Source organism: Diorhabda carinulata, chromosome 6 (assembly GCF_026250575.1).
Source record: "Diorhabda carinulata isolate Delta chromosome 6, icDioCari1.1, whole genome shotgun sequence".
Taxonomy (NCBI): domain Eukaryota; kingdom Metazoa; phylum Arthropoda; class Insecta; order Coleoptera; family Chrysomelidae; genus Diorhabda; species Diorhabda carinulata.
The window spans coordinates 12,395,643-12,412,208 of NC_079465.1; the positions used below are offsets into that span (position 1 = coordinate 12,395,643).

General features: G+C 32.0%; 1 protein-coding gene across 2 annotated transcripts in view; it reads left to right on the plus strand.

Annotated features, from left to right (window-relative positions):
• LOC130894950 (glucoside xylosyltransferase 1) overlaps positions 1-13,329 on the plus strand; it is a 32,073-nt gene extending 18,744 nt beyond the window's left edge. For both annotated transcript variants that reach the window (XM_057802014.1, XM_057802015.1), the window contains 3 exons: positions 3,952-4,101; positions 9,299-9,471; positions 11,805-13,329. In XM_057802014.1, coding sequence (XP_057657997.1) covers positions 3,952-4,101; positions 9,299-9,471; positions 11,805-11,954 — 473 coding nt within the window. In that variant the 3' untranslated portion in view covers positions 11,955-13,329. The remainder of the gene's footprint in view (positions 1-3,951; positions 4,102-9,298; positions 9,472-11,804) is intronic.
• The last annotated feature ends 3,237 nt before the right edge of the window (positions 13,330-16,566 follow it).

Consider the following 16,566-nt stretch of genomic DNA (forward strand, 5'->3'; position numbering starts at 1 on the left):
TCATATCCTAAAAAAAAGTTAGAGAAAAGGTGTAGCATTGTAGTACTAAGATGTAGATATTTGCCAGATCTCACAATTTCCAAACCTTTTGGATTGATCTAGTCCTTGAAGAATTGCCAGTCATTTACATTCTTAATTCTAAATTTGATTGTATTTTCCTTAAATAGATCCTCTTTATTGTTATAATAGTAGTAAGCTCTCTTAATTTTCAGGTCACTTGTACTTTCCTTAAATATCCTGCGATATATTATCGACGGTTTACATCTGATTTATTTTGGTGTGTCAGACCCGTTCCATATATGACATAGTATTTTAGGGTCAGAGTCAGAGCCTTTATCGGTTTACTAACAGCATTTTCAAAGTATTTAATCCAGAGAAGCTTACTGCCCAGAATTATTATTGATTATTTGACTTCAAATATCGACTCTATATCTCCATTTAGAAAATGATCATTGTAAATGATCAATATTGAGCTACATATTCCATTATGCTATTGAAATATGTTGTTATTTTAATACTATCCCATGCAACTTGTTGGATAAAGTTGACTAGAATTTCAGCAACCTTGTCTAACTCTTCTTAGTTTTTGAGACTTACTGAGAGATTTATTTGTTCTTCTAATATAGCTTGGAAATTCTGCCAATCTGTTAGTCTGTTGACTAAGTATGGAGGGCTTTGTTATTAAATCATAGAGTCACTAAGCGTGAGGAGAATAGAGGAAAATGGTCTGAGTTCATATCCCACGCATGGGATGGTATCCTCAACCTGATCGCAAACGAAATATGTGAAAAGCGTAAACTGAGACGCAGGTGGCATCAAACCAGAGCTCCAGAAGACAAAACGAGACTGAATAATGCTACTCAATAACTGAAAAGGAAAATCCAAAATATCGAAAACAAGACTCACTATGGAAGGCGACCAAACGATTAAAGAGACTAATCACAAAATCCTCCAATCAAAAACCAAGATGGTAGCTGGGCCAGAAACAATCAACAAAAAGCAAATACATTTGCAGAACATTTAACACACACTTTTACAGCTACTGAAGAAGAACGACTTAAACAATTAATACAAAATCAAGACAGTTTGAAAATAACTTATACTACTCCATGAAAGTATCCACAATGATTAAAGTAAATATCTACCCGAAGAAAGCTCCTGGCTTTGAATTAATCACAGGGGAAATACTAACATTTACTAAAGAAAGCTATAATTAAATTAACGCATAATATAAACGCAACCTTTCCTCCATGAGTATGTACCTATCTTGTGGAAAGTAGCTGAAGTCATAATGATTCCCAAACCAGGAAAAGCACCAAACGTAGTATCTCATACAGACCAATATCACTATTATCAGTGATATCAAAGCTATTCGAGAAAATACTATTAGAAAGATTAAGCCCTATATTTGAAGAAAGAAAACTAATACCTTCACATCAGTTCGGTCAAACCACTCCACCGTAGACCAAGTACACAGGATAACGGATGTCATAGAAAAATCACTAGGAAAGAAAAAATCTGCTCCTCTGTTTTCTTAGATGTTGCTCAGACATTTGACAAATTTTGGCATGAAGAACTCAAATATAAACTGAGTAAACCAATCTGCAAAACTGTTAGAGTCCTATATAAAAGAACGCTCATTCAGAATCAAGCAAGAAGATGCTTACTCAGACTTAAAGGAAATCAACGTGGGTATACCACAAGGTAGTGTTCTTGAGCCGGTTCTTTACCTCTTATACACTAATGACATCCCTCAATTCGAAAACTATACTGTTGCCACGTTTGCGAACGACACAGCTATTTTGACCGTAGGAGATTCCTAAGAAGCAGTAATCAACCTACAGACATCAATTAAGCGTAAAGAACAAAAAGTCGGTACATGTAAATTTCACAAATAAGCAACATGTACGAATAGACGATGAACAGGTACTATATCTAGTTGACAGAGTATTTTAGATTGGGATTTCTGAATGATATTTATATTAGATTTGGAAGCGCAACCTCACAGCTCTATTCCATATTTTACATCAAGTTGTTTTCTTTTTTTGTGTGATGGTTCCAGTTAAGTTTTTGTCTAGGTAGATTTAGTACTATCTGCTTATGGTATTTCTGCATTGTTTAACTTGACTGGAAGTCATGTAGCGTGATTGTTACATTTATTGATTTGGAAATTTGTTGCTGTTGTTTGTGGTTCTAGATCAGTAGAGATGATGACTGTGTCACCAAAGTTTCTTTTGTATACTGTGTTTCTGATGTATACAGTATGTAAAATAGTAGGCCTAGTTTGTTACCCTGTGGCACCCCTGCTGCTATAGTAAAAATTTCGGACTTTTCCTCATAAACTTTTGTTGGGAAGGCTCTGTTGGTTAAGTAAGATTTCAAAAGTGGGTAGTAGTTTATGGGAAGTGTTCTTTTAAGTTTGTATAACAGCCCTTGATGCCACACTGTCAAAAGCCTATCCGATATGGAGGAAAACAGCAGAGCAGTATTCTTTGTTTTCCAGGGCTTTGTTTATCTTCAGCATGAGTCGGTGCACTTGTTGCACTGTCGAATGTTTTTGTTGGAATCCCAATAAATGGCAGGAGATTCATTCCTGTGGAGGTAAGTTTTCAGTTATTCTATGTAGGAGTAATTTTTCAAGGAGTTTGGATATTGTAGGTAGAAAGCTTATTGGACTGTAAGATGACACGTTGTTTCGGTCTTTGTCTGGTTTACCAATCAATATGATTGGTAAACCAGAACCTTTTTGTGGCAATTCTTTCAGAATTTTGGCGGTTATTTGGTCCGAGCCTGGTATTTTTTTCGAGCTTAATAATTTTATTTCATTACGTACTTCTTTTGGAGTCATTGCATTGCTCTACTTCTTGGTCTATTTCGTGACTTAGTGGTTGGAAGATCGTAGTCAGATGATTTGCAAATAAATCTGTTTTTTCTTTGTCGCTTCTAGCCCACTGTTTTTCGTACAGATGGGGCTGTTATCTTGAGCTTTTTTCTGTTCTTGTTAATTTAGACACATATGCATCCCTTATTTATTTAAGTTTTTTCTTCAATTTCTGACTAAATCGATTGAAGTTATTTTTGTGGCTCCCGAGTCTGTCTCTTTTCTGCTATTAGTCTCTTTATTTCGAGTGGGACATCTTTGTTTTTTTCGTGTTTGATGTAGCAGTTTGGATTATTTTATTAAAATCAAATTTGGAGTATTCTCTTTTCTAAGTACTACTCTTTGCTTGCAATGCACTTATCTCAACATTGCCTATATTACTGGAAAACTTCTCTCAGAATGGCTTTCATCTGCCATGTCTTTGCCTTCGAACTCCGTCAAGACACAAGTTTGTCCATTTTTTGCACATTTTCATGTCGTTTTGAGGTTGAAAGACGTCCGAACATTCTCTCGTCCTTCACTGACTCATTTCCAATTTTAAACCACTTTTCGAAGTTACTATTTTATTGTTTCAACATTCCGTGAGCTTCTTTTATTATTTTATTCAACACAAACAAAACTTAATGTTGCCGAGTTGTTCAAAATTTGTCTCGACAAAAACTGCTAAAGCGGCTATAGTAGCAGTCTGACCAGTTACAATGGATTCAAAATTGTCACACATTGTCTTAATACATGAGGCTAATTGCAGTTATCAATATTCATTCACCGTGCTTTTTTATTGCACCTGGTATTTCTGTAGGATATCTGTATTGTACTCATTTGGTATTAACATAATTCAAGAATCACCTGAAGATAAATGAATATGAACATTTTCTGTCAGATTGTGTCCTGTTATATGATATTTCTAAGAGGGAGGTAATTTACTGTTCACTGTACGAATATAAGTTATTTATTACAACTTTTTATAAAAATTAAAACATACTAAATTAGAGAGATGTACAAATTTAGCTTCTATAACTTCTTCTACTCTTCAGTAGATGTATAAATGAATTTAATTTTTTTATTTTTAGGAGTAAATTCTGGTGTGATGTTGATGAATCTCACTAGAATGAGAGCTTTCCAATGGAAGGAGTATGTTGTTCCTATTTACAAAAAGTACAAACATAAAATTACATGGGGAGATCAAGATATTATTAATATAATTTTTCATTATCATCCAGGTTAGTTCATCCCATTATTTTTATGATTAATATTAAATTTAATTTGAATCTGAAATTAATGAACAATAAAATAGTCAAATACACAAATGAAAAGGCAGACTTATCTCTGAATATACTTTAATGCAAATTGAATCAATTACAATAGAGTGAAACTTTTGAAACTACATGAGCAAGGGGGTACATTCGCAATTTTCATTACAGTGGATATTTCGTTCTATTAAATTAAACTTTAAGACCCCCACCGATGGAGTTGCCCGAACATTTTCAGAAAAGAATGTCAGAAACTTTCAAAAAAAATGTTTCTTCCTGCTCTGGAAACCGGACCTCCACAGCTTTTATTACCTCCTCGTTGGAACATTTACGACCTTTTAAGCTTTTTTTTTCAGTTGAGGAAAGAGATGATAGTCGGACGGAGTCAAATCAGGCGGATAAGGGGGGGTTTCTAGTAATTCAAATCCCAAATCACGAATTTTTTGCATGGCAACATAAGATTTGTGTACAAGGGCGTTGTCCTGCAAAACAAAACACCTTTGGATAGCTTTCCGCGTCTTTGCTCTTTAATTTTTTCCCGTAGAGTGGTCAGTAATGTCGAATAGTAATCTTCAGTTATTGTTCTACCTTTATCCAAAAAATCAATCATGATTACTCCATGGTAATCCCAAAAAACTGGAGCAGGAACTTTTCTAGCAGATTTTTGGACACTTCTTAGGTCTTGGAGAACCAGAGTGTCGCCATTCCATCGATTGTTGCTTTGTTTCTGGATCGTAGAAATGTACCCAAGTCTCATCCATAGTAACAATTCGGTTTAAGAAGTTTACATAGTTTTCAAATCAAGCACAGATCGAACGCGATGCTTCTACCCTTTCTCGCTATTGGTCAACATTCCAAAAACTGGGGATCCATTTTGCAGCGATTTTTCTCATGTCTAAATTGACGTGAACTATATGATGAACGCATTCGTAAGAAATATCCAGTGCTTCATATATTCGTTTTAGTCTAATTCGACGGTCTGATAAAATCATGTCATGAACTGCATCGATATTTTCGGGGACTGACACAGAAACTGACCTTCCCGATGATCGGTCATCATCTTCAATGAAAAATTTACTTCTTTTGAAGCTAGCAGTCCAATTTTTTACGGTTGCATACGAAGGACATTGATCATCAAGGGTATTAAGCATATCTTCGTAAATCTGCTTACCTCTTAACCCTTTTAAATACAGGTACTTGATGATGGCTCGATACTCCAATTTTTCGTTTTTCACAATTTCGGTGGGCATCTTTTTTCTTTTAATTTATTGCGTAACTCTGGTTTACTTTTTTGACATCAAACTTTACACTGACACTTCTAAGTTATTATTCGTTGCAATGGTAACGCAATATTTTGTTTATGCATGGTACTGGTCTAGGCTAACTCGTATAATGTAATAATGCGGAAGAAGTGATATTATACATGAGGGCCTAGTGCTATTTATAAGGAAAACATATACAAAGGTTTGAAAAGTAAAAAGATATATAGGGCAGACTTCTCTGTACTTAGTAAATAGATTAAGAAATCATCGGTGTGTTACAAAAATATAACTGCATGAGAGACTGCATATGAGACAAAACACATTAAAATATTAAAATTCAAAAATCCTTGGAACCGAGTTAAATTATTTCAATCCAGCTATAAATTAATTATATTGATAGTGTCATAATTATTTTGCGAATTCCGTTTCTCTCTCTTATTGATATTTTTAAACTTAAGATATATCAAACAGTATTAATTTCTATAATTTCTTTTGTTTTATTTTTCTTTTAAAAAATTATTAAAAAAACTAATTTTAAACCTTTAGATGAATAAAATAGTATTAATTATATCTCATAATAATTAAACAGTTAATGGTTTCTCACAGTAATTCTTTTAGAATATATTTTCAAAATTACTCAAAATATTTGAAGCCCCATACTCTATTTAGAGATGATTTTCGGCTTTCAAGGAGAACGGGTTCAAGAGAGCGCTTGGCGATAAAAAACTGATCTATCGAGAATTATCACAAAAACGACAGGCCAATTTATTTAAATCTAATCCAATTTACTAGGTATAAATTAAATAATAAACTTTATAATTATTTGAAATTCGAAAAATATATAATGAAAGTTACTGATATGTGAAAGCGAAATGCGTCAGAGCATTCACTGTAAATAGGTTTTAATTTAGAACAAGAATATACAGGGTTCATCAATTATCAAGAGATGATGAATATGAAGTTAGGAAATGAGGCAGAGAATTCGAAGATTTTTGTAGAAAGAGTAAATGAATTAAACGGTTCCTGGAAAAAGAAAATGAGTCAATATTGGTTGATATTATGATAGAACTGATGAGGAAAACAAAGAAGTGAAGAAGAAGAAAAAAACCAGAGAAGTGGAAGAAATAAATTATAGTTTAGATAATTTTGAATGTAATCAGAAGAAATTAGTTGTCAAGTGAATATTGATGCAATCCAAAGGAGACAACACACTTGAAGAAGAGCTAGAAGATTTTATAAAAGAGAACCTAAAAGTATATATGAAACTTACCAGACTAAAAACGATTGTAGAGACCATTTGCAGCATAGAGACAGAATGCATGACAGCCAAATAACCATTCAAATTTGTATATAAAAAACAACAGATATCAAGAAAGAAAGAAAGGAACACAAAAGACACATAAAAGAACAGATTTGTTGACCTAAAGAGTGAAAGAAGCAATGAAGAAGAAAAAACAAAAATAAGAGATTTTGACATAGCTACAACAACTCTAGAAGAATATAAAGAATACAAAAAATGAAGATCGGAAAACGAAAATAATCAACGAAGAAAAACAAAAATCATAGTAAGAATGATGAATGCCTATAAGGTAAATCTGAAATTATTTTTTAGGGTAATACAGAATACAAGTATAAATAAAGTAAACATATTATAGTATGTAAAACAAGGAAATGCAAAAATTATAGAGGCATTACATAACTAAGCCCAGGTGGTCAACTGTATGTGAGGGTAATTGAAAAAAGGCTGAGAATAGTAATTAGAAAACCTTCAATATGGCTTCAGACCAAATGGAGGGATAATATAACAAATATTGGACAAACCTATAAGATAATCAGGAGAGACGCAACTTTGTTACATAGAACTTGAGGAATCCTCCGATAAGATAGTTAGAAACGACATATAGATGATCCTAAAAACTAGAGGATTGGATAAACAACAACAAATGGGATCAAAGGACTAGAAACTAAGTTATACTATAAGAACAAGACACCAAATCTCCAAAATATTTAAGACAACGAGAGGTTTATCTCAGGCATACTGCTCTCCTCGGTTGTTTTGAATGAGTATAAGAGAAGTAACACACTATACAGTGGAACATTGAAATATTGGAAGGGTAAAGTATTGGAAATTATCTATAAGATGATTTGGTACTAATCACTAAAGACGAAAGAACTATGAAACAAAAGTAACGAATATATAATATATAAAGCTTTGAGAACATCAGCATGAAGATAAATGGAAAGAAAACAGAGACAATGATTATAATTAATGACCAAAATGTAGATGAAATATACCTACACGAAACAAAACTGGAACAGGTTAATTGCTTTTATACATGTTATTAAAAAAATAATTAAAGAATAGAGTATGAAACAAAGGAGATAACAGGTGCCCAGGAAGATTCTTTGGAAGTGAAAAAATATCTTCCTGACAGTGAAGGAGATACCGAAAGTAATAAAAACAGAAATTGTTAAAAGAATAGTCACTCCCACACTTACTTTTTTAGGTACAAATATGGACCACAACACAAAGCCAAAATAGATACTAAAATAGTAGAGGCACTGCTCAAATGGTATAGGCATGTCACAAAAATAGGGCTAGAGGAAATAATATTAAGACTAAACGAAGCTAGAATAGCAAGTAAGAAACAAAAAGGAAGATTAAAAAAGCTTGCAAAGCTTGAATTGAATGAAATAAGACGGAAAGCAATGGATAAAAAAGAATGGAGGATAGTTAATAGAAGTGATCATACATGGCAGCTCGACTCCACTCCCCAAGAGAAGAAAAGTTTTGGATTAAGATGTAAATAAGTAATATTTTTAACACGCTTATATTAGCTTTACCTGTATGTGGGTTTTTAAGCTTGTTTGTTTGTTTGCAACTTTCCAAGTGAGCAAGTGGTTTATTACTGTTAGTATATCCCACCACTTTAATTGCGTACCTTAGCCGAGTGATCTAAAGCGTGAATTTCCGGATTCGCCGGTCGTGGTTTCAAATCCAGTTCACGCTGTTTTTTGGCAAATTCTTTTTAGAAATTATCACTGCAAATTTTCTCTTTACATTTAAAAAGATTTTACAACTGTCTGCCCTCTGTTGGAAATTTACTTTATTACCTGCATCAGTTTTTGACAATATAAATCGAACTAAAAAGTGGAAAATAAATATAGTTTGAAAAAACCAAAAAACACGCTTTTATAGCATATGAGACTAAAAAGTGAAAAATATCGTTTAAAAAAACTGAAAAACACGTTTTTAAAGCACATCAAACTAAAAACTTGAAAATATTTTTTTTAAGTAAACTTAAAATAATAATGTATGAAAAATCTTAGTATAACTTTAAAAGCAGCGTTGGCCTTGTTCCATATTTCTCGTACATCGAGCGTCCGACGCTTTTTACACAGTAATAATAAAAAAAAATATTCCTAACTATTTAGATGGATGTACTTCAAAATAGTGTTTTTTAGTTTTCTCAAACTATATATTTTTCACTTTTCAGTTTCATATGCTATGGTTTCTGTTTTTTTTAACTATATTTATTAGAGATTATGAATTTTGGCATTTTGTTTTGAATTGTTATTTTTCTGTAACCTGCCGCTTTATTTTTGTACTCTCCATTTTTCCAATGCAACTCCCTTTAGAAAGTTAATATATCACTTTTGTGTTTAGTATTATTGATACATCAAGTAAATGAGGCACATATGGTTATTCATAATTTTTAAAAAATTGAAAGAATACTCTTCACAAAATTAATGATTTTATGTGACGGATATTTTTTTGGTTATTTTGAGATTCTTGAGTTTTGTCATTAAAAAATGTACGATTTAAGGGTAACTTATATACATAGAATTAGTTTCTGAGATAAATTCTAGTAAGAAATAACTTAGAGATGTTGAATAATTTTCAGATAAACTCTACATATATTCATGTCGTTTCAACTATCGACCTGATCACTGTATGTATACGAGTGTGTGTAAACCAGCAGAAACTGAAGGAGTAGCTGTAATTCATGGGTCCCGAGGATTTTTTCATTCAGAAAAACAACCAATTTTTCAGGCTGTTTACAAGTCCTTTGAAGAGGTAATAAAAATATTCATATAATTCGAATCATTTTAACCTTAAAGAGTATGTTTGGTTAACATTGTATATATTTACCATTGTTGTTCTTTTGCCACTGCCTTTACTCGCGGGCAACTCGATTCATATGAGTCCACTATTGCTCCACATACGAATAGTTTCAAGTTTCAGGTGATTCCTCTCATAAGTAGATTGGGGAATCACTATATGATTAAACACATAATACAACATATATTTCCAATCTATCCTTCCCCAATAAGCTAACATGATGAATATTTTACTTTTAATTTATGAAAAAAATTAAAATCTCCTTATATCGATATGTTACTAATGTTTGTTTGAGAATAAGAGGCTTAAGTAATTAAAAATTCTAGGAATTAATAACTATCTATTACTTATAAACTTATTGTAGAAAAACTCACCTTTATGTCTTACGAAAATAAATTATATCATAAGGGATTGTCTCTTACAAAAACAAAAACAAAAACATTTTTATAGCAAACTTTATTTTCTTAATTTTTTAATAACATAACTTAAAAAGACATTACAAAACATACAGTATGGGAAGACTGAATGAAACTAATTTATTATTTCTGTTAATGTAACAAAATATACAGTATGGGAAGACTGAATGAAATTGATTTATTATTTCTGTTAATTTACAATAATTATAGAAAATCTTGAAATTACTAGACAAGCTATTAATCTTTCCTTAATCTGTTCATCAATATCTATTAACACCATTTTATGTTGATAGTTCTTAAGTAGTCTAATTATGGCGGCTTATACCCTTTTAGCATGGTGCAAATTCATTTGGAAGCTTCCATATATAATGGAGGAAAGAAGATAAGAAAGGTGACTTTTGAGGTGAAGGGGCATATGCTTTGAAAACCTGAAGGTGCTATCTCATAGACCAACTTTTTTTATGAAATTTTCATTAGGTGCTGGTGCTGGTGCTGTTCCTTACATCTTTTATTGCTATCTGAATTATTCCCGCTATTGTAGTATAACTGGTGGATTTTCCTTGCTTGCCTATGTTAGAAGTTAGATATTCTCATTTCCTTACTTGTGTAACAGAGTGTTTCTTATACCTTTCCTCCTTATCTTATCCTCCTTAACCACACCTTCCAATCCATCTTCTGGGAAACACATTATTTAAGTTTTGCCTCACGGCACATGCATAGTGAGGTGGAGAACCATCTTGTTGTAACCAAATATTGTCGTTTGGGATATTGTTATTGTCTGAGAATTTCTAATAATGATGTTTTTTTAAAAATGTAATTGAAAATATTCACTTGGATTTGGAAATATCCGAGCTAACTGAGCTATAATACTATTTTCCAATAAATCTAAATACGGGACCATTTAAGTAACCCTCAATGAAAAAGGGAGCAATTATTTTATCGTCTATTATTCCAGCCCATACATTCAGTTTTTCGGGATATTGGGTGTGGGATTCATGCATCCTAAGAGGATTGTTATGTGACCAGTATCTACAATTATGCAGATTTACGTTTCCATTAATACAATCGTTTTGATTGTAACATTTTTTCATCATTAGGTCTGCAAACTCTCCACGTCTATTAAATTATTATTATAATATCAATTTCATATAAACGATCCATTGTGACTTTCAATAAGTTTCAACAATAATTTATTGAAAAGTCAAATTTGTTGTCGTAGCAGTCATAGCCACATAAATGTATTATTTTTACTTCGGCGGAGAGAACGCAAATGTAGCTATGACTCCGAAATTATGGCATTTAAGTATAGGGAACATTAGATGGAAAATAATAAGTATTTCTTAAGAACTCAGAAAAGCGAAAGGATGATCCATTTGGAATAACAAAGTTATTATTTTTCCGGAAAAACTAGTGATGTTGATACCCATAATCATGCTGTCTACCAAGTGGCCAGATAAAAACGCAAAGTGCAGATCATCATAGAAAATCTAATTCCTAAAGCCACCAACAAAGGTAGTGAATTTACTATAAAAATATATCTTGACTTTGGTCAGTCGTTTAAGATGTTATTAAATAAATATTGCATTATCTTTCATCAATTGATTTTATTTTGTAGAAAAATAACTTGAATACAGATTACCTTCAAAAAAATATTTTTAGTGGTTATTAGATGTAGAATAAGTGGATAAAAAGCTTCTTTATGATGTTTATAGATGTAATATCAACTAAGAGTTTCATACTATGCTCTGTCTTTTTGAGATAATTTTGGAATTGTCCTTAATCTTGTCAATCTAATGAAGTCTTTCCCATTCTGTATGCTTAATACAAATTTATCAAATGTAAGACTTTGTAATTACATTTTTTGTCTGTTAGTTTCAGTTGGGTGGTGACATCTACCGTGACTTCTACCAACCTTTAGAAGTGTACTTAGAAAGTGCCCAAAACAACAATTGCGGTAACATCAAAGATGTATTCCTCAAAAATATCCGTAATTATATGGATCTTGAATTTAATGCAAAATGAACGTCCAACTTAAATACAGTTGAACCTCGATGAAATAAAACCCAAAGAAGTCTACAGTTACGTTGATAAACATTTTTAAGAAATAAAAACAATCTTTCTAAACAAAAAACAGGAAAGTTTATTAAATTATTATAGTTTTAGTTATCAAGCTTTCACTGTATAAGTAAAATGTTCTATATTGAAGACAATTACCTTTTGCTATCGCCATGTATGCTTTTTGTACCTGTAAGTTTAACGTTCCATCTATATATTATTATGTATATCTAGAATCATTTTGGTTTCACTTAGCCATATTAATTCGCATCCTTTTTTATTTATAGTAACCCCATACAGGGTTAGTTTAAGTGTAACAACTCGGAAATTATTCAAAAAAATTATAGGCAATGACGTGCCCCTCATCAGTAAAATATGACTGTATATTTACTCATATTTAGATTCCACATTATCACTACTGGTTTTGAGCCAACCGTCTGAACCTTGTTAATCCTCGTAAGGGTCCTATTGGTGGATTTGTCTTTTCGGTACGTTTGGGAAGGGAAACACATCGGTAGAGTTGGTCTTTTCGGGAAATTTTGGAGGTATTATTGTTATTATTACTGGTATTGGTATATAAATATAACAGATAAGTGCTCCTTTGTCCTGACGAAAATACGTCCATTTGTTTTTGTTATGTAGAACCTGGAAGCAATCCAAATATGGGATTTAATATACTCCATTGTTATTTGAGAATTTTATCCTTGATAGATCTGATTAGATGGGAAGTTGCTATTGGAGTTTGAAGATTGTGCGAATACTACAGGGTTTGAAGATTCTGGAAATTCTGTCTATCATATCTTTGATTAAAGGAAGAGATATTTTCAATTGATTGTTTAAATCAGTGGAGGAGTTGGAGTTCAAAATTTTTGGAAACTCTTATTGATTTGGGATTTTTGTAACCATTCAATCAATCAATATCTGTTTCCGATAGTTTGTGATAGATCGAGTGGGAGACAACGTTTGGAGAAAGTCAAGAAATAATAGAATCAATTTTACTTTAATTGATTAGTTCAATGATAGCTTTCTTGTTTTTGTGTATTTGAACTATGACTAAAAATTCTCATTTTCTTATATTTGTCTCTAAGGAATTTTTGAACCTTTATAATTAAATTTGTTTTATTTTTGTACATACGGTAAGGAGGTTACTTCTTCATTTGTTTGACTTTCTCTTGAATTTGATATTTATCATGTTCGGTATAATTATTTTTTAATAAAATTTTCATTTTTTTGAAAGCTAATCATTTAAATTCAAGATCTGATAGTTGGATAGCTTAACCAAATTAATAATCACTAATACTACTTGTGACATAATTTAACATGAATAAAGTTTTGTATACAATTCTGTTTTGAAATTATTGGTAATTTTATATAATGTAACATCCCGAAAATTGATTTTATTCAATCTCGATTATGAATTGAAAGCTATATGTCAAGATTTTTATCTCTATAAAAACCAATTTCAACAAAAATGTTCAAGAAAGGTCTTCAAAGTAAGTAAGGGCCTAAGAAATAATGGAATGATACGCACCTGCCATAAAATTGAGTTTGTATACGAAAATGAAAACAAACAGTACCTGGAGAATTACGAAAATATCCCTAAAAATATGGGAAATAGAAAAAAGGATTTTTTTACTTACTACCAACATTTTTAAATTAAAAATTATCTCATATAAAATGTACAACTTTAATGCTTTTATTGAAAATTGTAGCATATACGCCATAAGAATAGGTGCAAATGAGAACTCGTTTTATTTTATGGTCGCCAATTATCAAAATATATATGGCGTTTACAGATTTTCTTTACAACCCTTAAATATGTATGGTGCAAATTTGAATGATTTTGATTCCCTGTTGAAGAAAAAAGGCTGGAACAACACAGATGACTGCTGTCAATTGGTTCTTCTAGATTCAATTCGTTCATTTGCTGATAGAATTGGCATGAACAATAAGTTGAATTCTGCTGAAAATTTTACTAAATCGATTGTAGCATATAAGGATTTATAAATGCTCTAACCATTCTATCCCAATACAAACTAAGTCGGTAGCTTAAGTCTCCTCAATACATCATAATTCAGGTATTGCCAGAAATAATATCGTATCATAAATATAACAAGAGAGGAGTACATAATTTTGATGAAAACTGGAACGTATATTCTTTATGACGAATACTTTGGACATTGGATTTTTTGTTATCCTATCATAATGTGAATAGAAAAACATTATATGTATCATTAACTTTTCCCTTCGGTGACATCGACACGATTAGAACTTTTTTTGCATTGAAAAAAAATATTAGCTAAATGTTAAAAACACCGATACATTTTTCAAACAATGAAAGAATCAGCAAGCACTGTATTAAGGTTGTTGATGTAAATAATCACTCAAATCTCAAATCAACAGGTAATGATTCAGTAGGTATGCTTTTGAAATTCTTGAAATTCTGAAAATATGCTAACTTTGCAAGGTAAGTCCATATATGTGCAGTTCGTCGGCAAGCTCCAAATACGAAAACCATTAATCTCATTTTATTTATTATGAACTGAACTAACGTCAACACGTTGCGTGTGGCAACTAGGAATTGGCAAGGCTTACAGAGCGTCATAGAAGTTATTAACCACTTATTCTAAATAACTTAGTGGCTTTAGAAACATTGTAACACAACTCGGAACCTCAATTTTCACGTTAATCCAAAACTAATACCCTCTAAAAAACAGAAATTGTGTTAGTAGTGTAAGCTCGTAGACCACCGGAAGCAAACGACCAGAACAATTCAAAATGCATTATTTCAACTGGATTATGGTAGTTGGGGTTCTAAAAGACCCCACGATTTTCATTCTGAATCTGAATATTTTAAATAAAACCTCGTGTTAGTCAGTGTTATATCCCGGATCTGTGGTTTACTGAAGTATTTTCCATTTAAAAATTCCATGATTTCTACATTAATTTCTAATGATACAATTTTTTAACAAATGGAACAAAATTTGATAATCATGAAATTATTATGTGTCACTCTAGTGCTGCCGCATTACTCTCCGGGATTGCGGTATTTAGCGATATGCTTATCTATGAATAGATCGAATTAGTTTAAAGCATAAGATAAATCTTCTACTGTTTGACAATGAACCAAATTTCTCATCATGCCCTCGAAACGGAGGACCTGAAGCTGCCAAGAATTTGACTACTATTAACACTCTTGTCAATACATTGCGCCAGTAGTTTTGCTCATCTACGATTTGAATTGAATGCTGTGGGAATACCCTTCGATCACATCATGACAATACACAAGTTTTGTGATCAGAGGAATTTTCGTGCTATCTTAAAACTGCTGCCATGTTTCCAGTCATCACAACCGTCCTTTGCAAATTTTGTCTGATAGGCAACACAATATAGTTTACCATGTCTCTCGGAACACATCATCTTTCGATCTCTTTACCGTTTATTAGCTTTGTTTTGAATAGAAACTAATAAATAATGATTTTCCCCTCCATTTGATATTTTTGACCAGGACAAGTCCAGTCCATCTGTGTTTTGGGTGATTCCGTTCGTTACCAAATATTCATAAGTAGTTATTTACCTCTCACAATGTTGGGTCTTCCACTATCTTACATTACAAAGAATTTGATATATTTTTTCCTTCATTATTAATTAAGGAAGAACGGCGATCGCCTAATTTGGAATGTTTATAGTTCCAAAACAAATTAGAAAAATTAGATGCTAAATATTTTAGTCGAAAGCTGAACATATATATTTCATGTCAAATGCAGCTCCTTCATTCAGAGATTGTGAGAATTATGAGGATAAGGACAATAAAATCTATATGATTGGTATTTCCTTACGCTGCGGCTCATCCCGATCACCTTTTGGGATAATGGAAATAATTATGTAATGATATGTTTCGATGGGATTCATTATGACAAGCTATAAATGAATGCATTTATTTACGAACAGATTATGAAAACTTGAAAAAATCATTGGAAACTTACAGATATTAAAATGAATAAAAAGAAAGTTGAATTTATCTATCGCTCAGATAGGATCTTCACAATTTCAGGATAAGGAGATATTTCTTGATTTTGAATATTAAGCCTAAGTACTAAACCTTGTCAAAGGCTTGGATAACATCTAATAAGACAGCTGTGCAGTACTGTTTTCATTGCAATCTTTATGTTGTGTACAATTCTATGAACCTGCTGGATAGTACAGTGTTCTTTTCGAAAACCGAATTGGTGGTGTGGTATTCATTCCTCTTTTTCAATGTACGAGTTAATTCTTTGGAACAGCAGTATTTCAAGTATTTTGGATGCCACTGGTAGTAGGCTTATGAGCATATATGAGTACCTTTTTTTTCGAGTTACTAACTTTTTAATTTCAACTGGGATGTTGTGAGCTTTGTTACCTGGATTTGCTACTGGCATTTTTTGCCGCTTCTGAGAGTTTACTCGTATAGTTTAAAGCTTTTAACGCTTCATCTATCTCTCTGGTGTATTTGAGATTTACTTGGAGGCTGATATCCTCTTCTATTTTGGTACGCTATTTCTCCCAATGGGTTTTCTTGTTGTGTAGTCTTAGTGCTATC